At 49.0% G+C, this 27,559-nt stretch overlaps 1 protein-coding gene across 4 annotated transcripts; it reads left to right on the top strand.

The window, feature by feature from the left end:
* DIRAS2 (DIRAS family GTPase 2) lies at positions 1-26,618 on the top strand. 4 transcript variants are annotated; one of them, XM_060610233.3, is made up of 3 exons: positions 43-109; positions 18,733-18,824; positions 22,804-26,618. In XM_060610233.3, the coding sequence occupies exon 3, from the start codon at positions 22,845-22,847 to the stop codon at positions 23,442-23,444; it is 600 nt and encodes a 199-aa protein (XP_060466216.1). In that variant the 5' UTR covers positions 43-109; positions 18,733-18,824; positions 22,804-22,844; the 3' UTR covers positions 23,445-26,618. The 4 variants fall into 4 exon arrangements, with proteins under 4 accessions (XP_060466214.1, XP_060466216.1, XP_060466217.1 ...); XM_060610234.3 differs by lacking the exon at positions 43-109 and adding an exon at positions 260-433; XM_060610231.3 differs by lacking the exon at positions 18,733-18,824 and having other exon boundaries at positions 1-109.
* Positions 26,619-27,559: the final 941 nt, after the last annotated feature.

Genomic DNA, 27,559 nt, shown 5'->3' with positions numbered 1-27,559 from the left:
GCGGACGCCATTTAAGCAAAAGCAGCCGCCGCTGCAGCAGCTGGTCCAGCTCGGAAGTGGTGACTGGAGAGGGAGAGCGAGAGGAGGAAGGCCGGGCTGCGCGGCGCAGGTGCGGGGTGCGCGGGGCGCGGGGCGCAGGTGCGCTGGGGGCGCGGGGCGCAGGTGCGGGGGGCGCGGGGCGCAGGTGCGCGGGGGCGCGGGGCGCAGGTGCGGGGGGCGCGGGGCGCAGGTGCGCGGACTCGGGGGCGCGGGGGCGCGGGGCGCAGGTGCCGGGGCGCGGGGGGCGCACGGCGGGCGAGCAGCTGACGGCATCGTCACGGCGGCGGCGCCCCGCCCGCCTCGGGAGGAGCCCGCAGCGGCACAGCCGGCCCTACCCCGTCCGGTGCCAGGCGAGCTCGGGACAAGCCCGGAGCGCAGTTGCGCTGCCCCTCAGGTAAGGATCCCCCTCCTCGGCCGTGGCTGCGCCGCGCCCGCCCTGGGGCCCCGCCGGCCCCGGGCCTCCGCGCCTGGAGCCCCCGAGGAGGAGGGATTGCCGTCGCCGGGAGGGCGAGTCAGCAGCACGGCCCCTGGAGTTGGCGAGCGGGAAGCCGCATTTCTGTATCCTTGGCGGGGAGGGTGTGCGTCTCGGTGCCCTGGTCTGAAACGCGTTCTTGAAAAGAGAGAGAGAGAGAGAGAGAGATCCGTACCTTGCACATTCTTTGGGATCCCTTCCCAAACAGGAGTTGGTGCTTCAGAAGGTGCTGTGGTGCAGGTGTTTGCAGCGTGGAAGTTGCTTGAGTGGATTTTCGGAAGTGCCACGAGACGTGGCTCCAAGTGGGAAGGATGGACAGCGCGTTATGAAGGCTGTTGGCTTAGCACGGTTTCCCTCAGCGGCCCTTCATGGGCTGGGCTGGGACGTGGCGAAATATTTCAGTTCTCCCCTTACATGTGCCTCCCGAGTCTGCCGGCGCCCCTCGCTGTTGCCCTGGCGCAGGGGCGGGGAGGGGAGGGGCTGCAGCCCCCCAAATGACAATGACTCCCGTGGGCTCCCGCTCCCTGCAAGGCACCGCTGGCGTCGTCTCGCCCTGCGGGAGCCTCTGCCCCAGTCCGCGCTGCTGCGGCCGAGGATGCTGTTTTTCTCCTTTAAAGCTCCAATACCCATCCTTGGGGGTTTGGGAGACTTGGAAAGTGGCAACCCTGTGCGTCCCCGGTCACATCCACTGGACGCTGAGATACAGCTGGTGGGGGCATCCAGTCCTAACTGAGCAGTGACACAGCGTGCCTTCCTTAGGGATCTATTTGCGTATTCGCCTTTTACTATCTTCTGAACGACCCCCTTCCACGTGAGAAGCCAGTCTTAGCACAGGAGACCTTTCCTGCTTTGAACTAAAAACCTATAAAATCTTCTTTTTAAAGAAGATTTTCTAGGTAACCAAAAAAGCCCGGAGCATTTTACATCCAGATCAGTCCGAATGCACTTCTTTTCCGGTGGCATTTGGATTTGAAGAGGTGGAGTGGGAGGGAGAGAAAAGGGGAGGGTAAAATTAGAACAAATTTAACAAATTTGGGGGAGGGGAATAATACTTTTTGTTGTTGTTGTTGGCCACTGCCTGAAATTGCAAATTGCCAACAGTTCTGTCTCTGGAAATGCAGGAGCCCGGCATTCCTATGGGCCGAGGCACCAGGAGACCCGTAGTTGATCTTACAGAAAGAGAAGAGACCAGACAGGGACACATTTTCATGCTCTTTAACACATGGCCCTTCGTTTGGTGGTCAGGCAATGGTCCTGGTGAACACAGACAGGGGAGCGGGGAGAGGGGACTGCCTTCCATCGCCTGGGGTCGCTGCTTCCTCCTCCTGGGTTACCTCTGCAGACGGCAATTCTGTGTGCACGGTTATTGCAGAAACCTCCAGAATCTTTTCTTGTTACAGCTTTAATAGTTGTTCCTGAGGAGAGACTCAGAAGACAGCCAAATCGAATTCTGAGTTGTGGGAGTGCCTTTGCGCTCCTGTCTGGCAATCTGGCATTCTCAGCCATCAGGGAACACGGTCTCCACTCGGGTGCCTGCACAGCTTACTGGAACATTAAAACCTTTGAAAAATGCCGAGCGTTCTTTGTCAAACAGAGAATGCATCTGTGACTGTGAAAACATGTCTGTGCTTACTTTGTTGCCTTAGGTGGTGTGTTGGTGTGTTGCAAGTTACCTACTGATTTGGACGAAAGCATCATTCTTCCCCCTAGATGAACGCAGTGAACTTTTGCACTAAAAAAATTTCTTTGTTATAAAGAGGAGCGTCTGGTTTTCTGCGGGGGGAGGAGGTTGCCTGCAAACTGTTGGAAGTTAAAGAGGGCTCAGTGCTGAGCTGTAACTTTCAATTCAGGTAACCCCTGTGTCCCATTCTCACTTTTAAGGTGGGTTGGATATCTATCTGTCTATCTATCTATCTATCTGTCTATCTATCTATCTTTCTATCTATCTATATCTTTATCTATGTCTATTTTTTCTGTCCATTTTTCTTTCTATATATTTGTCTGTCTATCTATCTGCCTATCTGGTTGGGGTATTTACAATGGACAGCTGTCTCTTTAAAGACAGCTGATTTCTAGGCCATTGTTTTTGGTTATGATTTTTCTAGGGAAATATCTGCTCTTAATCCGAAAGGCAGGTGGTGGTTGTCATGCCGTCACGATTGCTGATGTTCTTTTACAAGTTGAATTGGCACACGCATGTGCAGTTAAGGATGAACCTGAAGTTATTTCACGGATTGCAAATGATGCTTCAGTTTTTCCTAGAGGATGTTTCTCGCAAGCCTTTCTCCCTCCACCAGCTGAGTATTCATTACAGTACCCGGAGTGGATGTGCCCTGGTCCTCACATCTTTTGCTCCCGCCACTGGCTAAATCAGGAAAAGAAAGGTCCCCGGTGGGTCTGTCCTTAGTGCAGTGAAGTGTTGTCCTCAAAATCGGTACTGTCCCATATAGATAAAACGTGTGAGGCTCATGCATGCATTAAAATGTCCTAGTAGTCACATTAGAAAAGTAAAAATAAACAGGTGTAATTCATTGTAATATTGTATTTTCTTTAATCCAATCTATCAAAAATGACTGTTTAAAGATGTAATCGATACAAAATATGTATAAGATATTTTAGAAGTTTTTTTTTCTTCCATGCCAAGTCTTACATTTATGGAACATCTCAATTTGGATCAGCCACATTTTAAGAGGTCAATAGCCCATGTAGCTGGTGGCTGTTGTATTGGCCAGCATGGCTATGGAATATTAACTTTTTGACAAAGTAACTTAAAAGCTGAAACATTAGGAGCTGTTAAATTGAGCCACTTAAACACTATCAAAAATAAATAAACAGCTAATCTCAAATTTCTGTAAGAGCTGTGGCCTACCCTTCCCTACCAGTAGCTGGTTGTGCGATCTTAAAACCTATTTTTGCTTCTTTATTAGTAAAATGGGAGGGTTGGATCAAATATCTGGTTGGGTTAAACACTTGCATCAAAAATACCTGGTTCTCTGAAAAATAACCAGTGGCTAGACTTGTGGATTCCACCTGCATTCAGCCTAGAGGACCTGCTGTAGCAGAAACAAAGCAGCAGACCTGGTGGGTGCTGCCATTTTGCACAACCACTGTGTGCTTCTGTCCAATCCTTGATGGCGGACGTCAGCAACTGAGTCCCCGTGTCCCATTGGAGATCATTCAGTTTTCATATTTAAATTCCTTTAGTGGGCAGGTAACAGCAAATCCATTGTCAAATCGATAACCAACTAGTGAGCTAGTATCTACTGCATGACTGAATATTCTCCACAGATCTTTCCGTATTATCCTTTAGGGTATGTGTATGTATTTTCAATGTTGCCATCCATTTCAACGCCATTCAATAGCGTTGTGAAATGTAACGCTTTATCATTGACCCTTGAATACTGACTTCTCGAAGCCCAGAAATGAGGGACCTTAATGAAAGGATGTTGGTTTCTTCACCCAGCCCCTGGATGGCCTCGGTGGTCAATGAGTGATGGAGAGGCGGGTGTCATTTCCATCACACGGCTGCCTGTCTCAGAAGCCAGGATAGCAGGTTTAAAGAGCGCAGCGTCTTGTACGAGAGGAGTTTGTGCAATGTTTTTCTAAAGCTAATTGATGTCTGGAAAGTGATTGGGTTTCTGAGGAAGTAAGAGAACACGGGAGCTGTCTATGAGGACTTTCTCCTCTCTCCTGCCTCCACTGCTGAAGCCGGAGTCCGGAAGGGTCCATGTGCTTACGACAGAGGAGCTCAGACAGAGGGGCCCTTGGAAGGGGACACTTTCCTTCCTGTGTCATCTTCCCACTCCGATGGTCATGTTGGTGCATACCTGTGACTTTCGAATGTTGAGTGTACCTTTGGGGGAAAATGGTCAGTATCCGGGTCTCTGAGTCCAGCACAAAGCCAGGAGCTCGCTCAATTCTCCACATCAAAAATCCAGCTCACTGGTATTTTCCTTATTTTATGGACTCGGACACACCTTCCTAACCCTACCACCCCCACCTCCCATTACCCATGGGCGCATAAGATCAGCGGGCTGTCTCATTGCTCCCCTGCTTGGGAAAGACCCCCTAGGATTTAAAGACAACTGTGGAATAGTCCCGTGACTATTGGGGGTACGATACTCCCATTTATCTTTCTTTCTCAGCCATGAGCTATCAGTTGGTACCTATTCCTCTTTGACTAGATACCTACTGTTGTAGTCACACCCAGTTATAATGCTGGTTCTGTACCATTGATCGATCAACATGCGCGCTAAACGTTTCAGGACCTACCCTCCTTTATGCAGCAGATCTATGCTCTTGGCAGGGGACTGTTCCTGGCGACTGGGTCAGAAAACATACACAGTCGTCTGTTCCTAGCTGCCTAATGTGGCTCTTGTCTTTTTAAAGCAAAGACCATTCTGAAAGTCGCTTGGCAATATTAGATGTTACTGTAAAAACAAAACAAAACAAAACACTTCCTTCCTGAACATTTTAGCATCCTGAGCTCGTGGTTCGGTTGTTGCTGATTTGGATCGGCTCAGTTGCCTTCCTGGGTTTGCCGATTCTCGGCTGAAGAGGTTCCCCTGCTCCCTAGCTGGGCATCGACCGCTGTTGCTTCAACCGTGGGTCTCGGGTCCTTCATCTGTTCATCAGGGCTGCTGACACCCAAATCAGGGGTGTTTTGAAGGCACAGCTTGTCGGGGACCTCTCCACCCTTGTGGGAGGTTCCTGGGATGTTCCAGTGGGTGGATGTGATCGGACCGGCATCTTACTGGTCCCGTCTCTGTCTCTCTCTCGCTGTATCAGGTTGTTCTTCCCACGCACAGCCTGGCATGGAGCCTGCTGTCTCACATTGCACCTTGCTTCTGGATGGCCTTCTGGCCTTCAGCATGGGCTCTTTCTAGCTCCCCTGGTGTAGACGCTCTCCAGTTAATCTTAAACTCTTGATTTTTTTCTTTACATCTTGCTCTTTGAGCTGGGTCTGCAGGGACACGCCAGTTTTTGTCTGGTTAAATCCATGTTCCTGCTTTTGCCAACTCTTTCCGTCTGTTCCTAGCCTGAGCTCATCTCCGCACGGGCAGTCCCGCCTCTGTAACTGCATTCATGCTGTTTTGCCTCCGTAGGCATATCCCCTCCTTGATATTTTTGTGGCGCTAGTCCGTTCATCCCTGGAAGGATTCTGGGGATCCTAGCTTTGACCACAAGCCTGCTGAGGACAGCTGGTGCTAAGGACCGTCCGACGTCACCTGCCGTCGGATTCTAGACGCGTCGGTAGCCACAGCCTTTTACGGCACGTTTTGCTGACCTGCCTGGTAACTGCAGAGCGGACGCAAATAAGTATTGATTAGTGGTTCACAGCTACTGACTCCGCGCCCTTGCTTTGCTCATCCCATCGGCTTCTGACCTCTGATGCTCTTTGCTCACCGCGAGCATTGCCTCACCAGGTCCAGGGGCCGTCCTCACGGTTTGGCCGCATGCCATCCAGGTGACCCCAGTCTTTCTGTCCTCTCTTCTGAAGCTCCACGTGACAGTGACAGGGGATCTAGTCAGTCCTGGGAGCTCTCCCCCCTCCGGGGGGATGTGGGGCACCCCTCCTGCAGCCACGGCGTCCTGTGCTTACGGCACGCCTTCTCAGTGCCCTTGCTCAGCTGCTCTCCCGGGACGTGCATTTCATCCCGGTGGCCTCTTCAGTTGTTACCTTCCCATTGATGTTTATACACGTTCATGTCTGTGTAGCCTTCGATTAATTAAAAAAAGAAAAAAGAAAAAAGCCCAAACTGGGTTCCATTGAGCCAGTGATTTGCAACCATCCCCCCGTTCCACAGCCAGAGCCCCAGGAAACGTTCCTAAGCTGCACCTCACGCTCGCTCCGTCAGAACCACTCTCGCCGGGTGCCCCAGGGACCCGCCTTGCTTCCCGGCCGGGGGTCGCTCTCCAGTTCCTACCCCCATTCTCTCCATCGTTCTTTGAGGACCGTGCTTCCCTGGGGTGCTTCCCCGACACGGCCCTCAGCACGGCTGATCCACCCTGGGGGGGCTCCCTGTGATGTTTGCAGACCCGCTGCCCCCCACGGCACTCATTCCGGGGTCTGTCCGAGCCCTCTGCTGTCGCCTCGTGGTTCTCCCACACCGCCTCGTCCACGCCGGGCTTCAATCCCTCCCTGAACAGCGCACCCTGATTGATCCCAGTGCTATGGCCGGCCCAGCACGCGTTACCCACCTGCCCCCTCGACGTGAGCCTCGATGGGCCCAGACACTCTTGCCGGGTGCTACGCGGGAACCCAAGCTCACCGTCTCCCCTTAACGCCTGACCTGGGCCCAGCGTGCTCTCAGGAGAGGATCTCATCCTGTGTCTCCAGTTCTGCCACTTAGAAACCTTAGGAGTTTTTCTCTTGACGCTTTATCGACCGTCGCTTGCGTCTTAACTCCTTCCCCAGCCGGCCGCCACCCATCCCTGCTGGCGTCACTCTACCTGTGTTCCGTCCTCCTGCTGCCTTTCTAGGCTCAGCTGCCTGGGTTTTGGCCGGTTGGTTGCAGCGGACTTCTGGTCCGCTTTCTCCGTGGGAGCCGGCCCCCTTCGGTGGCCGTGAGCCGCCCTCCGAAGCCCGTGCGGTCATGGCCAGGCACCCCGTCCGGCCTCCGCTCACATCGCGACCCTCCTGCAGCCTCTGGCAGTCACGTCCCCCTGCTTCTGGTATTTGGGGGCCTCCAGCTGTGGCGCTTGGGGCGCGGAGGGCTCTCCCCACACGGGGCCCACACGGGGCCGTGGTCCGCCTTGCGGATGCGCTCCCCCAGCACAGGGCCATGGATGACACATCACGAGCACAGCGCCGCGCTGTCATTGAAGCGGGGTGGCCTCGTTCACGCTGTGTTGCCACGGCCGGGAAGCCACGTCCGAGATGCCGCTCAACGCGCGTGGCAGCCGCAGGTGCCTGGCCGCCTCGAGCCGACCCCCAAGATCTCCGCCCGCGTGGCTCTTGCCCGAGGCACCTTGCGTGGTCTGCCCTCGTCCATCTGTTCGTCAGAAGCGAAACGCAGATTCGCTGACGCTCTGCGCAGATCCTTACTGAACGCCTCCTACGGGCCGGGCGGTGTGCAAGCCCTGGGGAGACAGCAGTGGACGAAACCGATAAAAAGCCCACATGAGCCTATGGTTTAAGAAAGTCAATTACGAGTATGTCAGAAAGGAAAACGTGCTGTGGAGAAAAATAAGGCAGGAAGAGGGGATAGACTTCCAGGGCTGAGGCTGGGATCGTGCAGTGAGATAGGGTGGTCGGCAAAGTCTGGGCCGGAAGGTGATATTCGAACATAGGTCTGCAGAAGGTGGGGGAAGGGAAGAGCGGTCCATGCAGCGGTAACTGCCTGTGCAAAGGCCCCGGGGCAGGAGCATGCCAGCTGCTGTCCAAGTAGCAGCGAGGAGACAGATGTGGCTGGGGTGAGCTGGGGGGAAAATAGCAGGAGGTGACTGTGGGGGTTGAGCCCTTTAGCTCTCGTTCTGGGGGAGACAGCATGGCCAATGGAGGGTCTGGAGTGCAGGGGTGATCTGGGGCTGTTGGGGAGTGGATTGGAGTGGCTGGAGGCCGCTGGTGCACTGGACGTGAGGCGTGGGACACGAAGAGGGGTTCGGGGGGGGGCTCTGGGGGTTTCGGCCCGGACAGCCGGAAGGGAATGTCGCCATCGGCCAAGACGAGGAAAGTTGCAAGGGGAGGCGTGGAGGGGGGTGGAGGCGGTTCGGTTGTGCCCACGTTATTTGGGGGTGTGTCCAAGGCGTCCCAGCGGAGAGGTTCGGCGGGGAGAGGGCACATGGCCTGCACCTCCGGGCAGAGGCCGGCCGCGGACATGCCGTTGGACATTGCTGGCATATGTCTGGCATCTGCGGTCTCGGAACCAGAGGGTGATCTTGGCGGGGATGACACTGACCCCCTGCCCTGCGGCCACCGTGGTCCAAGGCAGGACGTCCTGTCTCCCGCTTCCACGCTGCCCTCCTGGGTCCTCAAGGACGTCCCACACAGCACGGGTCACGCCACCGTCCCTTCTCTGCTGAAAACCCTCCGTGGCTGCCGTCCTTCTCGTGACAAGAGCTGCCTCCTCCTGCCCCCACCCATTACGTGTTGACTTCACCTGCTTTTCCGATCCCTCCCTCCCTCCCTGCGTTCTGGAATCTTCCGTGGCCCTAGAGCACACCACACTGGCATCAGGTGCTTCCATGGGATGCTATCTCTGCCAGGGAGCTCTTCCCCAGGGCCCCAGACCTCACTCCACTGCCTCTCTCAAATCTTAGCTCGAGTGGCAACTTTCCAGGGAGCTGTCCTCTGGCCCCTCTGATGTCCCCTGTGCACCTTGGTGTGGAACTGAGGGGCGCTGCATCCATTCGTTTTATCGATGCTCCCACACTCATGGAAACCCTTCATTTGGAAACACCTTTAAAATGATAGAGAAAAAAAAAAGAGTTTGAGTTTCAGGTTTTAAACTGTGCAGTTATGACAGCTGTACAGAAACACGTCTGCATTGCTTCCAACACGGTCATGTAACAGAAGCCGCTTTTCCCTGTCACGCTTGACGAATGATTGCCATACATCCCTGTGTAAGTTTAAGGCATCTGGCATGGTTTGATTTATCTCTCTTGGGTATTGATTACCCTAATAGGTTCATCTAACATCCGTTTTCTCATATGGATAAAATAAAAAGAAAGGAAAAAATATTTAAGGAAGGAATTTTCTCCTTGGGATGAGAACAATTAGGATTCACACCCTTTCAGCTTTCCCGCGTGTCCTGCCCACCGTTGGCTGTCGTCGTCATGATGTACATGTAGCCCGAGTACTCTTGTCTTATAACTTAGAAGTTTGTAAGGCTTGGGGCGCCTGGGTGGCTCAGTCGGTTGAGCGTCCGACTTCGGCTCAGGTCCCAATCTCACGGTCCGTGAGTTCGAGCCCCACGTCGGGCTCTGTGCTGACAGCTCGGAGCCTGGAGCCTGTTTCAGATTCTGTGTCTCCCTCTCTCTGACCCTCCACCATTCGTGCTCTGTCTCTCTCTGTCTCTCAAACATAAATAAACATTAAAACAAATTAAAAAAAAGAAGTTTTTAAGGCTTTTCTTTGTTGTTGTTTTCATTTTTTTGTTTTGTTTTGTTTTGTTTTGTTTTTAGAGAGAGAGAGAGCACACAGGGGAGGCCAGAGAGAGGGAGAGAGAGAGAGTCCCAAGCAGGCTCCATGCCAACAGTGTGGAGCCAGACACTGAGATCAATCCCACAAACCATGAGACCACGACTTGAGCTCAGATCAAGAGTCAGATGCTCGACGGGCGGAGCCCCCTTGACTCCCCGGTCTGTTCAGATTTCCTGTTCACAGTCAGATTCCCGATGGCTAAGCGCCGCCCCCCCCCCCCACACACACACACACATCTCCCTGCAGTCCCCATGGTGTGAATTCGACTTGGGGCTCCTGCGAAGTGACCACAGTGCTGGGGCAGGCTGCTGGTCCCTCCTGGGTTCCCTTTTTCCCCGGAGGATGCAGGGGCTCAGGGGAGACCCCTCCTCGTGGTGCTGTGCTGTCTTGGGGAAGGGGCCACGCGCCCAGTGGGGCTCCGTCTCTTGCCCCCTGCAACGCAGTCTGTCTTGGCCTCTGTGGGGAGGGGGTGTTTCCGCCCCCCCCCGCCCCCCGGTGTTCTGGGATCCTCTGAAGCGACGTCCGGTTCTCAGAGAGGTGTCAGTTGGTCCTCTCGTCGGGGGGAGCAGAGCCAGGAACAACCCTGTCACCTTCTTAGTGACGTCATTCTCCCAGAAGCATTTTCATGCATCTCTTTTCAAACTGCTGTCTCCATAGGATGGTTTTTCCAAAGGAGGTACGGTGCCCCTCTCTCCCGTCTAAAATGTCTAACATCTCATCTTTATATTAGAGAGACAGAGGAGATTGCCTATTTTCATAAAATATCTGCCATGTGGCATACTAGTGAAAGCCATCTCCCATGCAGAAAACGGCAGTGGATTTAGAACAGTTGTCTTTTGCATAAAAGATAAACGCATGACTTGCCTTTTAGTTTGTCAACACTTCCGTATTCTTTGCTACAAGATAACTGGTAAGCCATCCTGCGGGAGAAAGTACTTTTGTGGGTGCTTCTAACTTCCTTCAAGAGTATGTGGAAGAATTTTCTGTGTCTTGCAGGTTTTATTTTTATATATTACATATTACTATGTATTATTTACATATATTAAAATACTTGCCATATATATAACATATACAATTGTATAGGTAACATACAATATACGATATATACAATATACAATATATACAATATACAGTATGTAACATATTGTATATGTTTTATATATGTATGTATAATATTATGTATATATATAATAAGGTTTTATTTATTTATTTTTGTTTTTAATTTATTTTGAATTTATTTTATTGATTATATATAATAAAGTTCTATTTTTACATGTTATTATATATTATTTATATATATTAAAAATACTTGCCGTATATGTAACATACGTTATATGTATGTATGTATAATATTATGTATATCTTTTTGCCTATTATAAATTACAAATACCTGTTTTACATTAAAAAACACCAGTTGGGGGCACCTGAGTGGCTCAGTGGGTTAAGCATCTAACTCTTGGTTTCAGCTCAGGTCATGATCCCATGATCTCACAGTTCGTGGGTTCGAGCCCCATGTCAGGCTCTGTACTGACAGCACAGAGCCTGCTTGAGATCCTCTCTGCCCTCCGTTGCTCCTGCCAGTTGGAGACAGCTACCTGGAAAAGAATGAAACTGGACCACTTTCTTACATCCTATGCAAAAATAAACTCAAAGAGGTAAAAGACCTAAATGTGAGACCTGAAACCATAAACTCTTAAAAGATAATACAGGCAGTAATGTCTTGGACATTGGCCTTAGCAACATGTTTATGGGTAGGTCTTCTCAGGCAAGGGAAACAAAAGCAAACATAAACTATTGGGACTACACGAAAATAAAAAACTTTTTTTACAGCAGAGGAAACCATCAATAAAATTAAAAGGCAATCTAGTGAATGGGAGAAGATATTTGCAAATAATATATCTAATAAGGGGTTAATATTTAAAATTGGTAAAGAGCTTATATAAATCAAGACCAAACTCCCTCCACCCCGAATAATCTGATTGAATATGGGCAGAGGACCAGAATAGATATTTTCCCAAAGAAGACATCCAGATGTCCAACAGACACATGAGAAGATGCCCATCATCACTCTTCATCAGGGAATTACAAATCAAAACCACAATGAAATGTCACCTCACATCTGTCAGGGTGGCGAAATCAAGAAGACAAAGAACAAATGTTGGCGAGGATGTGGAGAAAAAGGAACTCTCATGCACTGTTGGTAGGAACGCAAACTGGTGCAGCCACGGTGGAAAACAGTACGGAGGTTGCTCAAAAAATTAAAAACAGAAATACCATATGATCCAGTAATTCCACTCCAGGGTATTTACCCAAAGAAAATGAGAACACTTATTCGAAAAGATATATGCACCGCTATGTTTATTGCAGCCTTATTTACAAGAGTACAGATGTGGAAGGAGCCCAAGTGTCCATTGACAGATGAATGGATACAGAAGATGTGGCATACGGACAATGGAGTATTACTCAGCCATAAAAAGAGCGAGCTTTTTGACACAACAGGGATGGACCTACAGGGTATTACGCTAAGTGAAATAAGTCAGACAAAGACAGACACCACACGATTTCACTTATCTGCGGAATCTGAAAAACAAAATAATTAAACAAATAGCCACAGATTCATAAATACAGAGAGCAAACTGCACAGAGCTGGGAGGGTCGGGGAGTGGATGAAATTGGAGAAGGGAGACCATAAAATAAAATAAAATAAAATATCCAAATGCATGGTATCCGTAGCCCCTGGGGACTTCTGGCTGTAAGCACTTCCCGCGTGATGGAACAACTTCTGCCCCTCTGGTTCTGTCTCTACAACGTTACCACACATCCTTTTGTAAGGTTGACATTGCCAACCTATGAGGGGTTGCTCTTATGTAGGCTTTTTTCAAACCTTTATTTTGTTTCCTTGAAGAATTCACTTGTCTTCTCTGGTAGGATTTGCCTTGGTCCGCTCACAAAAATGTATTTCAACAGCAGATAATCATTCGATATGTGCAGAGTGTTTCTCCCACGATGGGTTGGATGCCCTGATGTGCTGGTGAGTGAATCCAACAGGGACCCCACCCCGCCTTTGCGGGTGCGGATTTTGGAGAAGGAGTGGGGAGAGTGACCACAAACAAACAAACAAACAAATAAACAAACACTGAGTGAAGGATGTTTGTGCCAAAGAACCTTGTTATTGAAGGAGAATCATCCCAGCAAATTATGGACGCACTAAAGTGTGTTTGGAACATTTGTACTTTTTCTCAATTGTAGCCAATCTCTCTGCTGAGAAACTTGGAATATTGGTTTCTTCCTAACTTAAGTACTACTTTCTTTTTATCTTTCTAGAGGATTCGGAGAAGGAATGCATTTTAGTTTGTCACCGTGCACTTTGGTGTGTTATTTTACATACTTTGCCACGGCAGGAAAATAGGTATTTTTTTCTGGCTTCTGGCTTTTTGGCTTTCACTGTTAATTAGAAGACGATTCTAAGGGTTTTCTAAAAAAATCACGTTTAAGTACATTTTGTAACGCATTGGATTCATTACAACGTGTTGGTAAATTTCGCTAAAAAAATATAGGGGTTTGTTCTAGAACACTGCATACCAGTAAATATACAATGTGAGCCATGTATGTACTTTTGCATTTTCCAAAGTAACCACATCTTAAAAACTAAAGGCACAGGGGAAGTTATTTTAAGTAATTTACCTTACCCGATGTATATGAAATAACATCATTTTAACTTACAATCAATATCACAATCACTCTCAATTTAAAATTCGTTCTTACACTAAGCGCTCAAAATCCAGCGTGGGACGCCTCCCTTCAGGGCAGCGGGAACTCCCATGGGGAGTGGCCACCATATTGGACCAGGCAGTCCACCGGGCTGGGCTGGGTTTCCAGTGCCCTGGTTACTGGTGACGCTTCATGTCACCTGTAATGCAGTATATACTTAGGGCCAGGAAGTAGGTGCAAATCGTAATTGGTCTCGTCGGGATTTTGTCAGGTCAGATTAGACCCTTATTGCTTCTGCTGTGTGATGTGGACGAGAAAGGGGTGAGGGTGTGTGCCCTGCTGCCTGCTGTCCGTTGCGCTCATGTCAGGAGCGTGGTCTTTTAATAGTGATTTGCTTGTTGCCAGAAATGTTTTCACTCACACTCGTATATTTCTATTGTGACGAAATACACATTACAGGAGATCTACCATTTTCAGGCGTGCAAGTCAGTGACCGTAAGCACGTTCACGCCATCGTACCTCCTTCCGTCCACGGACTCTTCACCTCCCCAAACTGAAGCTCTGTCCCCATCAAACACTGTCCACTCCTTCCGCCCCCCAGCCTGGCGCATGCCATCACCATCTCTGGGAGTGTGACTACTCCGGGGACCTCATTTATGCGGAATCCTATGGTATTTGTCTTTTCCTGCCTGGCTGATTTCATGCCGCGTAATGTCCTCAAGGTTCATCCATGCTGTAGCAGGTGACAGAACTCCCTTCCCCTTTCCGGCTGAATGATGTTCCATTGTATGGATGGACCACATGTTTATACGCTCATCTCAGCGGACACTGGTTTGCTCCCACCTTTTGGCTGTAGTGATGAGTGCTTCTGTGAATGTGTCTTTTCAATTATTTTAATTATACCTCCATGTATCAATTGTGTATCAGTGATTTGGGAGATAACACCCAAGAGTGGATTGCTGAGTCATAGGGTAATTCTCTGTCGAATTTTCCCACAGTGGCTACCCTGTTTTAGATTCCTACCTGTAATAATGCACAAGGGTTTTAATTTTTCCATATCTCCAACACTTGTTATTTTCTGATTCTTTTTTGTTGCTGTTGTTGTTGTTGTTCTTTTGCTTTGATTTTGGTTAGTAACCATCCCTCTGGGTGTGCAGTGGGGCTCAGTGTGTTTTCCATCTGCCTTTTCCTCGGTGACTAGTGGTGTTTACCATCATTTCCTGTGCCTCTTGGCCATTGGTAGAACTTCTTTGGAGAAATGTTTATAGAAGCCCTTTGCCCATTTTTTAGTTGGCTTGTTTTCTTTTTTGTTATTCAGTTGTAAGGGCCCTCTATATATTCTTTCTATTCGATCCTCATCAGAATATATATTTTCTCCCATTGTGTGTGTTCTCTTTTAACTTTCGTGATAATGCTCTTTGTTGCACAGAAGTTTCTAATTTTGACAAAGTCTGATTTATTTATTTATTTTTTGTACGCCATTGCAAGAGGCCCCAAAGAGCCAAAACAGTCTTGAAAGAGAACAGCGAATCTGGAGATGTCACACTTAACAGATTTCAAAATTTAACGCAGAGCTACGGTAGACAAAACAGTGCGGCACTGGCATAGGAAGAGACATATAGACCAATGGCATAGAATGAAGTCCAGAAGGAAATCTTCACATTTATAGCTAGTTGAGTTAAAAATAAAATTTTTTTAATGTTATTTATTTTTGACAGAGAGAGAGAGAGAGAGTGAGTGAGCAGGGGAGGGGCAGAGAGAGAGGGAGACACAGAGCCTGAAGCAGGCTCCAGGCTCCGAGCCGTCAGCACAGAGCCCAACAAGGGGCTCGAACCCACAGACTGCAAGATCATGACCTAACCTGGAAGTCGGACACTTAAGCGACTGAGCCACCCAGGCGCCCCGAGAGCTAGTTGATTGTTGACAAGGGGGTCAAGATCATTTGGTGGAGGAAGAATTGTCTCTCTAACGAATGGTGCTGGGACAAGGGGACATCCACAGGGAAGTGACCTGACACCCTTCCTCACACCGTATTCAAGAATCAACTCAAAATGGATCAATGGCCTAAATATAAGAACTAAAATCATAAAACTCCAGAAGAAAGCAGGGGTAGATCTTCATGACCTTGGGTTGGGCACTGATTCTTAGCTTTGACCCCGAAAGCATGAGTAACAACCTAACTGATGATGGTTTGAGGGACTCTTTCGTAGCCACTTGCCAACCTTGCAGACTTTTATTTGGCCAAACCTAGAAACCAACCTGAGCAAGTACACGTCACGTAGGGCTTCGTTTCAACAGGCTCGCGGCGAAGGCAGGCCCCGGGCTGCGCATAGCACACTGAGCCTCACGCCCCTCATGGAACACATTCTTTCTCCGTGTCCGCAGGGTCTCCGTGTCCCTGCCGCCTTCATGCTCTGGTGTTCATTTCCCTGCAGGGCCAGCTGCAGGGTCAACCTCGCTGACCCATCCTTTGACCAAGGAGATGGTGTTGCTGCTTATTCGCATGACTTGTCTCTTCATTTTCCGTGGAAAGAAGAGGAGGAAGGCAGAAAATGCCCCAAATACGGCCAGGCTCTTGGGAGTCTGAAAAGTGTGACGAAATGCATGTTACTTGGCCCTTGGGCGTTCCTGACCATGATGCTTTCTCCAAATGGAATAGTAGCAGACACACACTAGTGAACCTTTTTTCTGTGCCTAAGCTGCGGGGTTATTTGCCTCCCGACAACAAAGGTCTTAAAGAATAATGTATTCTAATGCTTCCAATCCAAGACATGCCTCAATATATCCCCACTTGTTTCACTTTTGCAGATGTTAGGAGTCTTGCCATGAATATCTGGGTGCCCCCGGGCCCCCCGCCGTGGGACGGTGGCTCCATTATCTAGGTGCAGATGTGTCACCTGCTTCAACACCTGTCCCCACACTGCAGGGCGGGGTGTTTCCGGAACACCAGGAAACAAGGTTCCTGAAAAACTGAGTCTGCTTCCTTAGGGAAAGACAGACCATAGCTGTTTAACTCTTTACGATCTGGCAAACGTTTCCCACTAACGAACAGATCTTTCAGTTTTTAGGGTCAGCTGAGAAGGTACATGAAATGAATCTTCCATTAAATCGAAATTCTAAAAGTGTGTAAAAGTACCCACTCCTACCTAGAGAATTTACATTCCGTTGAAAATTAATTTCTCTTAAAAGTGTCCTCATTTGTGTTGTAAAGTCGATAATAGTTTTTATTTTTACTTAAGTGACCCATTTATCTTTCATTAGTAGTAGATTTAAAGAACTTTTTTTTTAAGTTTATTTATTTTGAGAGAGAGGGTGCAAATGCAGAGGGACAGAGAAAGGAGAGAGAAGCCAGGCAGGCTCGTGCTGTCCGCGCAGAGCCCCACACGGGGCTTGAACCCACCAACTGTGAGATCATGACCTGAGCCAAAATCAGACACTTAAGTGACTGAGCCACCCAGGTGCCCTGAAAAATATATTTTCATCATCTGAATGATCAAATGTATATTTCTTGTAAATCATAATACTGTACCTCTAACCTAATATTCAGTATTTAAAACGTCTCACTTTGAATTCTTTAAGACACACATTTCTATATTTTTGTGATCCTTTGGGATGGATTATTTACTCTCTTTCTTTGATCCGTTCCCTCATTTGTCTGTGTATAAGCTTTTCAGAGGGGTGAGGGGCTGAGTGACCATTTAGTCCAGATAAGTCCCAGAAAAGGAAAGTAGAAAGGGATCATTGCAGACAGTTGTCCTATTCAGGGCAGAAGAGACTTTGGTGGACAGATCTGTGCATCCAGAGAAACTGCCCTAGCTGCCTCTCCCAGCCAGGTGGCGATTTCTTTCATAAATCAGGGGACGACCAGGGACCAGCAGACATTTGGTGGAAACCCCATGCCAGAGGAAGATTGCAGTGAACAGACATAACCAGAGATATCTCAGATATGTGATAAGAACAGCGGCAACAAATCGCAAGTAGCATTCTTGCTGAAAGTCCGCAAGGTATCCCCTTGTCCGAGATAAGAAAGCGCTTCTATGAGAGGGGCAAAATCAGAGTACGAGAAAAGTGATTGAAAATATAAGGAAAGCCCTTCTAGAGCAATTAAGAATAGGTACACTCGGGCCATCACCTAATAAGAGTTCCACAAAGAGAGAGAAGTAGAGGGGTTGGGTTGAAGCACTTCCTAAAAATAGAAAAAATAAAAATTTCCCCAGGCTGCGGAAATGATCAGGTTTTTAATCCGCCCCCAACCCCCCAAAAAAATGTAGTCAAAAAGCAGTTCTAGATATATCCTGGTGGGATGGCGTAGCTCTCAGAATAAAGAGAAACCTCCACCTGCCAAAGAGAAGGAGAATCCCGAGTTCCCTACAGAGGAGAGAGTATCTTACCACCTTTGGATTTCACACCAATATCCCTGGTGATGACCAAGTTAAAAGACACATGGTCCTTAAAATCTGTGGAGAAAATACTTGCAACTTTGTTTGGCTGCAGGATTGCATCAATCAGGGGAATGTGGCACGGACTCAGTTTTAAGGCCATCTAAAAGAACTTACCAGTAATGTTCATGCCAAAACATAAAATGGATCCAAGCAAGATGATAATAAATTGAAACAGAGAAATTGGCAACTCGGAGCGCCTGGGTGTCTCAGTCAGTTGAGTATCCGACTTCGGCTCAGGTCATGATCTCACGGTTTGTGGGTTCGAGCCCCGCATCGGGCTCTGTGCTGACAGCTCAGAGCCTGGAGCCTGCTTCCGATTCTGTGTCTCCACTCTCTCTGCCCCTGCCCCACTTGCTCTCTGTCTTTCTAAAATGAATAAAAATTAAAAAAAAAAAAAAAGACAAATTGGCAACTAAGAGTGACCTAGGTACAAAAGCAAAAAAAACCCCAAAAAACTAGGGTTAAAAAAACCCAACCCAACCCAAGACCCCAACAATGCAGACACAGAAGATTATGTATCAGTCAGCAAAGTCTGATTGACGATGACCTTTCCCCTCACTGGGTTCAGTCCTACTATCGACTTCTGCATGGAAAAATCTTTACAAAACCCTTTCAATAAGCTGTTTCTTGATAGAGTTTAGAAACAACCTGCAGGCAAGTACAGAAGACTTAATATAAATTTTGGAACAAATTGTAAATGTTATATCTGGGAAACTGAAATACTGGCAGGTGCTTAAAAATGGAGTGTAACTCACAAAAATCAGGCAATGGAGGAAGGTAGTGTGCTAATTTCACAGAAAGATATGGTCCAAAGTCAGTAAGTCGAGACATTAAGTTCTACGCTTCAAGCCATGAGTGCGTTATTTAAAATTCTCATGGTGCACACCAGGAAGTGATAACTGAATTTCTGTTCTTTTTAACAGTGGTTGTTTCTGGAAAGAAGCTGTCAAAGGAGGGAAGGGGCCTCTGTGTGGATGAAAGAGTGTTTTACGATCTCCATTATCTCTTTAACCAAGTATATGCATTATGTGGCTTCTCATTTGTTCCTTTTAACACGTTAAGCTGAGACATGACAGGTGGTTGGGGTCGAGGGGCCGGTCTGGACGGGGGTCCCGTGCCTCCACCCGATCTCGCTCTTCTCTCCGTGAAGACCCATCGCCCTGTGTGCATTCTGGATCTCAGTGGCTCCTGCCTTCTTCCGGGTTTGCTGTGTTGAATACGCACAGCCGATCCCTACAGTCTCCCCCCACAGTACCTCGGCTGATTGTCCCCTCCTCTTTCCTCAGCCCTCAATTTCCTTAAAGAGAAAGCCCCACTTCTGGTCTTTCTGGCCATCTCCTTGGTTGTCCTTGCTCCCACATGCACCGTAAGATGCTTTGACTCCCTTCGTAGCTCAAGACATCCCAGTCAACCTAAAGTTTGCCAGACTTCCTTCACCTCTTACCGCCCCCAGATCAAAGCTACCACACTCCATCTCCAAGGGTACTTTCCTTTAACTCGAGTCTGAGAATCAACCCTATTGGGTTTCCTGGCTTGTAAGTGATATTTCATTTCCATGATAAGTCTGAAAGAATATGGTCATTCTGAACAATCCACAAGACCACTGCATAACTCCTCCGTAACCCCCAGCCGCACGAAGATGGGCGGCGTTTCCAGCATCCAGCGGGCTGTGGAGCGCATCTCAACTGGCACGTTCAACCAGCGTGTTGCATGTTCCACTCCTGGTATCGCTTTTTCTTATCGTAGGGATGTATTAATCCGATGCGTTGCTTTTTATGGTACGAATATTCCATTTCTACCGCGAACATATGGGTTGTTTCCATCGCCTGGCTATCAGGGATAAAGCCGAGCCTGTTACTTTAACATGTTATTTCTCACACTGGGGGCTCTGGATCTGTTCCTGTGTATCTGTGAATCTGTTTCAGAATCTGTAGACAATGTCGTCATGTATAGTGTCTTTCTGCTCCTCTCAGTGAGTTTGAAATCAGGAAGTATGTGTTCTCCAACTTCCTTCCTTCTGTCCTTCCTCCCTTCCCTCCCCCATTCCCTCCTTCCCTCCCGCCCTTTCCTTCCCTTATTTCTTTCTTTCTTTCTAAATTTGCCATTGCTTCACTATTCTGGGCCTTTTGAATTTTCAGGTGAATTTTGGAATCAGCTTGGAAATTTCCATAGAGTAGCCAATTGGAATTTATGTAGGGACTGTGCTGAATCTGTAGGTAATTTGGGGAATATTGCTATTTTAACAAAATTAAGTCCTCTGATACATAAACATGGGTGCCTTTCCACTCCTTTGGGTCTTCAGTTTCTTTCAACAATATATTTTTTTTTAATTTCAGAGTACAATGTTTATGCTTCCTTATTAATTTTATTCCTAAGTATCTTATGCTTTTTCATGATGTAAATGGAATTGGTTTCTTAATTTTGTTTTCAGATTATTCATTGCGGGTGTGGAGATATACAGTTGATTTTTATATGGATATTTGAAAACCTTTTAGAAGTAGTTTATTAGTTTTCTTTTTGGAAGATTCCTTAAAAGTTTCTATTTACAAGGTTGTGCCTTCTGCAATAAATAGTTTCATTTCTTCCCTTCCAATCTGGATGCCTTTTATTTCACATTCTTGACTTATTCTTCTAGTTAAAACCTTCAGTAAAATGGTAAATAGAAGTTGCAAGAGTGGGGACACTGGTCTTTTTCTTGATTGTAGTGAGAAAACAATCTTTCATCATTAAGTACTGTCTTAACTGTGGTGTTTCATAATATGCTCTTTTCTGGAGGAAGAAGTTCCCTTTTATTCCTGATTTGCTCTTTTTTTTTTTTTTTTTTTATCATGATTGAGTACTGAAGTTTGTCAATTTTTTCTTTTTTGTATCTACTGAGATTATCATGCTTTTGGTCTTTTATTGATATGGTATGTTATGTTAATTTTTGGATGTTAAGCCGACTTTGCATGCCCGGCATAAATCCTACTTGGTTATGATGTATAATCCTTTTTATGCATTGGTGGATTCGTTTTGCTAGTCTTGGTTGAGGATTTTGTATTTGTTCAGAAGAGATACTGCTCTGTAGTTTTCTTGTCATGTCTCTGTATCTCAAGCTGGTATCAGGGTAATTTTGGCCTCAGAGAGAGTGACAGGTGTATTCTCCCATTCACCTTTTGGAAGAGTTTGCAAAGGATTGGTATTAATCCAATATAATTAATCCCGTGAAGCTGTCTGGACCTGGCTTTCCTTGTGGATGGTTTTTTGATTACTGTCTTGCTATGTAGGTCTTTGCGCATTTTCGATTTCTGCTTGATTCAGCTTTGGTAGTTTGGGTCTGCCTCCTCTGAGTTATGTAGCATGTTTCTATGCAGTTGGTCACAGGAGCCTCTGATAACTATGTTTCTGCAGGGTCAGTAGTGATGTCTCCTCTGCCACTTCTCATGTTAACATTTTGAGTTTTCTTGCTTCTTTGGCCAGTCCAGCAAAAAGCTTGTTAATTTTATTGTTATTAAAAAAACAAACCCACTTCTGAGTTTATTGATTTTTCTCTATTGTTTTTCTATTCTTTATTCTACTGACTTCCACTGTAATCTAGTATTTCCCGCATTTTTTCTCCTTTGGGGTTACTTGACTCTTGTAAGGTGGGAGATCAAGTTACTGATTTGAGATCTTTGTTCTCATTTAACGTAGGTGTGTATAGCTATGCGAGCTCCATGACTTCTTGACAGTTTTGGGCTTTCTTGGCATTTTGCTACCTTCTCTCCAGTTCTTCCTCCTGTCCCTGCTGCTCCTTTGTGACCCCCTTTTCTGCCTAGTCCTTACTGAACAGCTAGAGAGCTTGGGCCCCCAACTGTGCTGAGTGGCAGTCCTTGTCTCACAAACACCCCAGAGCAGCTCTGAGGAGAAGGTGGTGTTACTATCTCCATTTTCTGGTGCAGGCAACTCCAGTGCAGAAAGCTGAAGTAGATGACTTGTCAAGTTCTCTGGATGTGGAATTTGATCTTCTCTCTCACTATATGTCTTCACCCTGGCTGATTTTTACTTATTATCGTGCTCTTTATATATGGATGAAACCCACATCCTTATCACTAGCCTGGACTTCCCTACTGAGTTTTCAGACCACAGCCCAGCCACCTACCAGATACCTGTCTCCACCTGTGTGTCCTACAAACCTGACCCGGGCCCAGCTGCTTCCTGCTCAGCTTCTCCAAACCTACTTGTCTCTTTGGCCTTTTATCTCGACTGATGAGGCCACCACTCCCTGCTCGTCAGCTCTGTCCCAGATGTCCATGCACACCAGCTGTCTGCCCTGGCACCGTGTTGGCTCCCTTCGCACCCTTGGGCATCTGCAAGGAACCCTGTCTTCTGGGTGACCCGCCCTTCATCCCTTCACACCTTCACCCTCTGTGAAATCTCCCCTCAGGGCCCCACACAGAACTGGATGCCCCAGCAGACTCTCTTTCGGCCTTTGTTTATGACTTTACCATGGCAGTTACCACGCAGGGTGTGTAACAGACGCCTTTCTGTGCCTGGCCGTCCTCTAATGCTGGGAGCTTCTGCTGGGTAAGCACCGAGTGCGCGTTATCTAGAGAGTTTCTTGTAATGCTTATAAAACAGTGACCTTGATGCCATTTTTTAAAAATTTATTTATTTGGGGAGAGAGAGAGAGCAGGGGAGGGGCAGAGAGAAAGAGAGAGAAAGAGAGAGAATCCCAAGCAGGCTCTGCAACGTCAGCACAGAGCCTGACTCCGAGCTCGAACTCACCAACTGTGAGATCACGACCTGAGCCAGAGTCCAGAGTCAGATACTTAACCGACTGAGCCACCGGGCGCCCCTAAAATTTTTAAATGAAATTCAAGTTTTCTTACGTTGGGAGCTCGAAAACAGAATGTATCCCTTTGGTTCTTTTTAAGCTATGGAAAGAGGGTAAAGCAATCCTCGTCAAGATTTTCCTTCCTTTTTTTTTTTTTTCTTTTAAACCGATTCTCTCGCACATCTGGTTCCTTTGCCAGGTGCCTCCTGGGTGCGAGCCGAGCCGCGGCTGTGGAGCAACATGCCGGAACAGAGCAACGACTACCGGGTGGCCGTGTTCGGGGCAGGTGGCGTAGGCAAGAGCTCGCTGGTCTTGAGGTTTGTGAAAGGCACGTTCCGCGAGAGCTACATCCCCACGGTGGAGGACACCTACCGGCAGGTGATCAGCTGCGACAAGAGCATCTGCACGCTGCAGATCACGGACACCACGGGCAGCCACCAGTTCCCGGCCATGCAGCGGCTGTCCATCTCCAAGGGCCACGCCTTCATCCTGGTCTACTCCATCACCAGCCGGCAGTCGCTGGAAGAGCTCAAGCCCATCTACGAGCAAATCTGCGAGATCAAAGGGGACGTGGACAGCATCCCCATCATGCTGGTGGGCAACAAGTGTGACGAGAGCCCCAGCCGCGAGGTGGAGAGCGGCGAGGCCGAGGCCCTGGCCCGCAGGTGGAAGTGCGCCTTCATGGAGACCTCGGCCAAGCTCAACCACAACGTGAAGGAGCTCTTCCAGGAGCTGCTCAACCTGGAGAAGCGCAGGACCGTGAGCCTCCAGATCGACGGCAAGAAGAGCAAGCAGCAGAAGCGGAAGGAAAAACTCAAGGGCAAATGCGTGCTCATGTGAGGCCCCGCGGAGCGGGGGGCGGGGCCTGGCCCCGCCCCGCCCCCGTCCCCTCCCACGTGACCCCTCCCCCGTCGTCAGGGCAGCATGTCCGATGCCCACGTGTTCACTAGCCCATCTTGACCGAGACGTGCCCCGCTGTCCCCGAGAGGGCACTTCACGCCACCGCCCGTAAGCACCCCCTCTCCAGAATCAGGGACTCTGCCCAGCGGTTAAAATGGGAACCCATGCACCCTGCACCCCGGGGCACCTGGTGGGGGGCTGGGCGTTTCTGAAGGTGGGTTGGCCCTTCGCGGGGGCTCTGGGCTCGCGCCCACGAGCGATCTGAGTACAGGACTAGGTCCCATCTGCATGCATGTGACGGCATGTGACCCTGGAGCTATGCCCACCCAGCTCAAGAGCTGGGCACCCTTAGGGGCGGGAGGGGCGGGGGGGGGGGGGGGGGAAGGGCACACCTGGCCCACGTTGTTCCATTTCACAGTTCTGTAGCTGAATTGGACATAAACTGACACAGCGTCCCCCAGAGCGCGCTCACTGTCGATTCCCAGCTGACTGGCGGGCCCTGGGCTCTGAGGGGTGCTCTCACCTCACTAGACCTGGTCAGCAGGCGTCCCTTTAATTATTTCACGGCCGGTGACAGATGAGTTCACTGAAGGGCATCCTGCTTGGTCCTTCAGTGTGCGAGTGAGGATATCGTGACACTTCCTAGAGCATCTCAGCAATGTCGAGGGTTTTAGAAGTGTGCTTTCCTCCCCTTGACCCACGAGGAGCACACTCCTTCCAGCCCTCAGATTTTAAATAAATGCAATGAAAGAAGCTCTTTTCAGGCCATTATTTCCCCCTCCACGATGGTTTTCCCTCTTTTCCATCACTCGGTCTATATCCAGCTGGGCAACAGCCAACAAAGGCCATCCCAGGACAGAAGCACATCCATTTTTCCAAATGACACGGAGATCTGTATACGCCATTCTTTAGCACCTCAATGAAATACTTTGAAACAGAAGTCGTTCACTGTGTTTTTGATGATCTGTCTATAGCTGAAGCGTACTCCTGGAGAATGTGTTCAAGTAATAGTAGATTATCCTGCATGCTCCATTATAAATGTCTCCTAAGAGCTGTTCGATGCGGAGTCTGCTCTGGAATCAATTCTCTCTTCCTCTTAATGACCTTGTGTGCTTCCTTATCCTTCAAACTAAATCACGGCCTCTGCCGGTCTCTGCATGCTGGCCTGGAGACTGGACGGTGGCTGGAGGCAGGCAGGCTGCTCTGTCCTGGGCACGGCCCGTCTGGCTCCGCTTCCAGAAGGCTCCAACTGACAGAGCCTGGAACAGAAGCCTCCTCTTGTTTGTTCTGGCCAGCACAGCTCACGCTGGCCCCCACTCCGGAAAGGTCCTTCAAGAGCTGCTTGCTACGCGGCGGGCAGAGGAAGCCAGAAGCCGGGCCGGGCTTCTGCCACCGGGCACCGGGCAGAGTTGGCCAGTTGGGGACGTCCGCATGCACCCCGTTGGGTTCTGCGTCTCTCTTCTGCACCTGCTGTGTCCTCACGGCCCCGCTGGGCAGGGCGGCCATAGCCGGCACCTCTGTGCACTCAACATCTCCATCGGCCCTTTCTGGTCAACGGTCCTGGTCTTGACAATCCTCTGGGCTCTGCGCGTGACTCCCCTGGTGGCGCCCTTGGGAACCAGCCACCCCACCCCTCTTCTTGGCCTCCTGGAGCAACCTTGAGCAAGGAAGGTGTGGAAGCAGCCCGGGGGCCCGCAGGGTCGGGGAGCCGGGCCCAAGGCCCCCTCACGGCGCCCGACGGACGCCCCTCACCCCCCCGGCGGCCGCTCTGGGAGCTTCCCATTGGCACCTAGTTGGCGAGTTTTCTGGAACATTTATTTTTCAACCTATCCCTTTTTTTTTTTCTATTTCTATTCTCAGAGAGTTTGTAATTTGGAGACTGGGTAAGTGGAAGAAGAAACAGGCCTTCGTGGCCAAAACGGGGGGGGGGGGTGGGCTGGGGTCTGCCCCGGGGCCGCCAGGTCCCTGAGGCTCCTAGGGTGAGGCTCCCACCGACTGATATGGGTCAGAATCCCGCCTGCCCTCTCTCGTCACTGTCTGCCTTTAAAGTGTGTAAAGCTTCATCCGTGGGAGAAACTCTTCATGATTGAAAACTAGAGTGCATTCAGGATGTGTTTCGTTCCTTCATAGTTTGCCCGTGGGTTTATAGGAAGGCTGTGGACGCCACAGGCACGGGTCTTCGTCCTGATGTCATTTTGGGTGAACTGCACTGAGGGTTTGAGGAGCATCTCAAAATAGTCTTTGAGGAGATCCCCGATCGTCTCCGGGCTCGGGGGTTGGTCCCACCGAATCAGGTGCGTGTGGCGTGTATGTGGCCCCATCCTGAGTATGCAGTGCTGTTCCGGAGGACCCGTCCTACAACCGCACGTGGGCACAGAAGTTTCCGACCTCGCCACGGCACGTTACGGAACTCCAAATATTGCTTTGACGATGGCGTTCCGGGGACAAGCATGGGGGTTCCCATGAGTCCCCTTCTGTCCCTACCAGTACGTCCTCTATCTGGTGATAAGCCATGGGCATGCCCTGGGCATGCGTGCAATACAGCAAGACCAACACAAGAGCAATATTGAATTGTTCATCCGATCTACGATTATATACATATATTTTATGTATATATATATAATTGATCTTCCTGCATTTTTGAAGTATAAAGTAGTATATTGTACATACCTGTAAGCTGGTACATTTGTTTCACCATTTCTAACGTTTGAGAAATGCTCATTCTTTGTAGAACAAACAACTCTTCAATATTTTCAGAACTGCTCTGTGATACTTAATTTCCTTGTCGAGATTGTTAATAGGTTGCTCCTGCGTAAGCTCTCTGGAAACATCCATAAGTGACGGGACACGTGTAAACCCTCAAAGCTCCATCCTGGAACTCGGTCCCCCACGAAGACAGTACGTGGACAGAGTATTTACAGAGCATGACTTTTATACGTGTGGGATATCAATGTGTATATTTATATTTCAGGTGTATTTATTGTTACAATCCCATTATCTATTTTATGGACTCTTCAGTTATAAAAACCACACTTGCATACCTGTTTCTAGTTGCTGGTGGTGTTCTGAAAATAAAGAAACCGATTGAAATAAAGCTTCAGTTCTGACTCCCTGGCTGGAAGGTGGTGATGTTTCTGGTTCTTTGGGGGGGTGGGTGGAGGGGGTCCAGTGAGGGTCTTAACCTAGTTCTCTTGAAGCTGCTTTGATGTGCTTATCTCTGGACAGGAGGCTGTCAGGCAGGCCTGGGGTTGGGGACAGTGTCTCCAGGAGGTTTTTTTGTTTGTTTGTTTGTTTGTTTTTTCCCCCAGGTGGTCCCTGTCAGTCCTGGAGGGTGAGGTGGGAGTGGGTAGGGGCTCCATAGGAGTGAAGAAAAGCTCCCTTTTAATCCCGTGTCTCCTGCTCGGCCCCCGGCTCCCTGGCCTCCTCACCAGTCCAGGCTGGTAAGTGGGTTTGGTATTGAGAAACCCCAGTGCTGCTTCTGGACCCAGTTCCTGCTTCTGGACCCTTGATCCTTACTCCTCCTCCTCGTTATAATATAATCCTCACTAATCATAGTATAAGCCTTACTGTTGGTAACACGGGAAAAACGGATCAACAACTATGAGCAGGACGAAACCCTTCCTCTGCCCGTGACCCGCTTGGTGACCCCTGGGCAGGTTTTTAGCCTCTCTGAGCTTCTGTAGGATGGGAATTCGCATCCGCAGCGTGGGTGGCCCTCACGATTAAATTAAGAAGTGCCAGGCACTTAGAGCCCTGTCGTCACGTACTGAGCTTTCCAGGGAAACAAACAAACACCCTCAACCGTGTCGGGCTCTGCCCGGAAGGTTTGTGACAGTGTGAAAAACTCACCCGTGCAAGCCCACAGTCAAGGGCAACTTTCAGTTTCTTTAAGCCTCTTTAATGGCTTTCCCGGTGGTGCTCTTGGCATGCCCCCTCCCCCACCCCCAAGGTCATTATCGCTACATTATTCCGGGTTTCTCTGCTTATGCAGATAATTGCAATCAGCAGGCCCCATTAGGCCCCATTAGAGGGCATCCCATCCGGTACTTATCAAG

The sequence above is a fragment of the Panthera onca genome, chromosome D4 (genome assembly GCF_046562875.1).
Source record: "Panthera onca isolate mPanOnc1 chromosome D4, mPanOnc1 haplotype 2, whole genome shotgun sequence".
Classification (NCBI taxonomy): domain Eukaryota; kingdom Metazoa; phylum Chordata; class Mammalia; order Carnivora; family Felidae; genus Panthera; species Panthera onca.
Note: the sequence above shows the minus strand (reverse complement) of the source record. Positions and strands in the feature narration are given on the sequence as shown.

Excerpts from the sequence above, each read along its gene's own strand:
- DIRAS2 (XM_060610231.3), top strand. The coding sequence starts at position 22,845 with ATGCCGGAACAGAGCAACGACTACCGGGTGGCCGTGTTCGGGGCAGGT.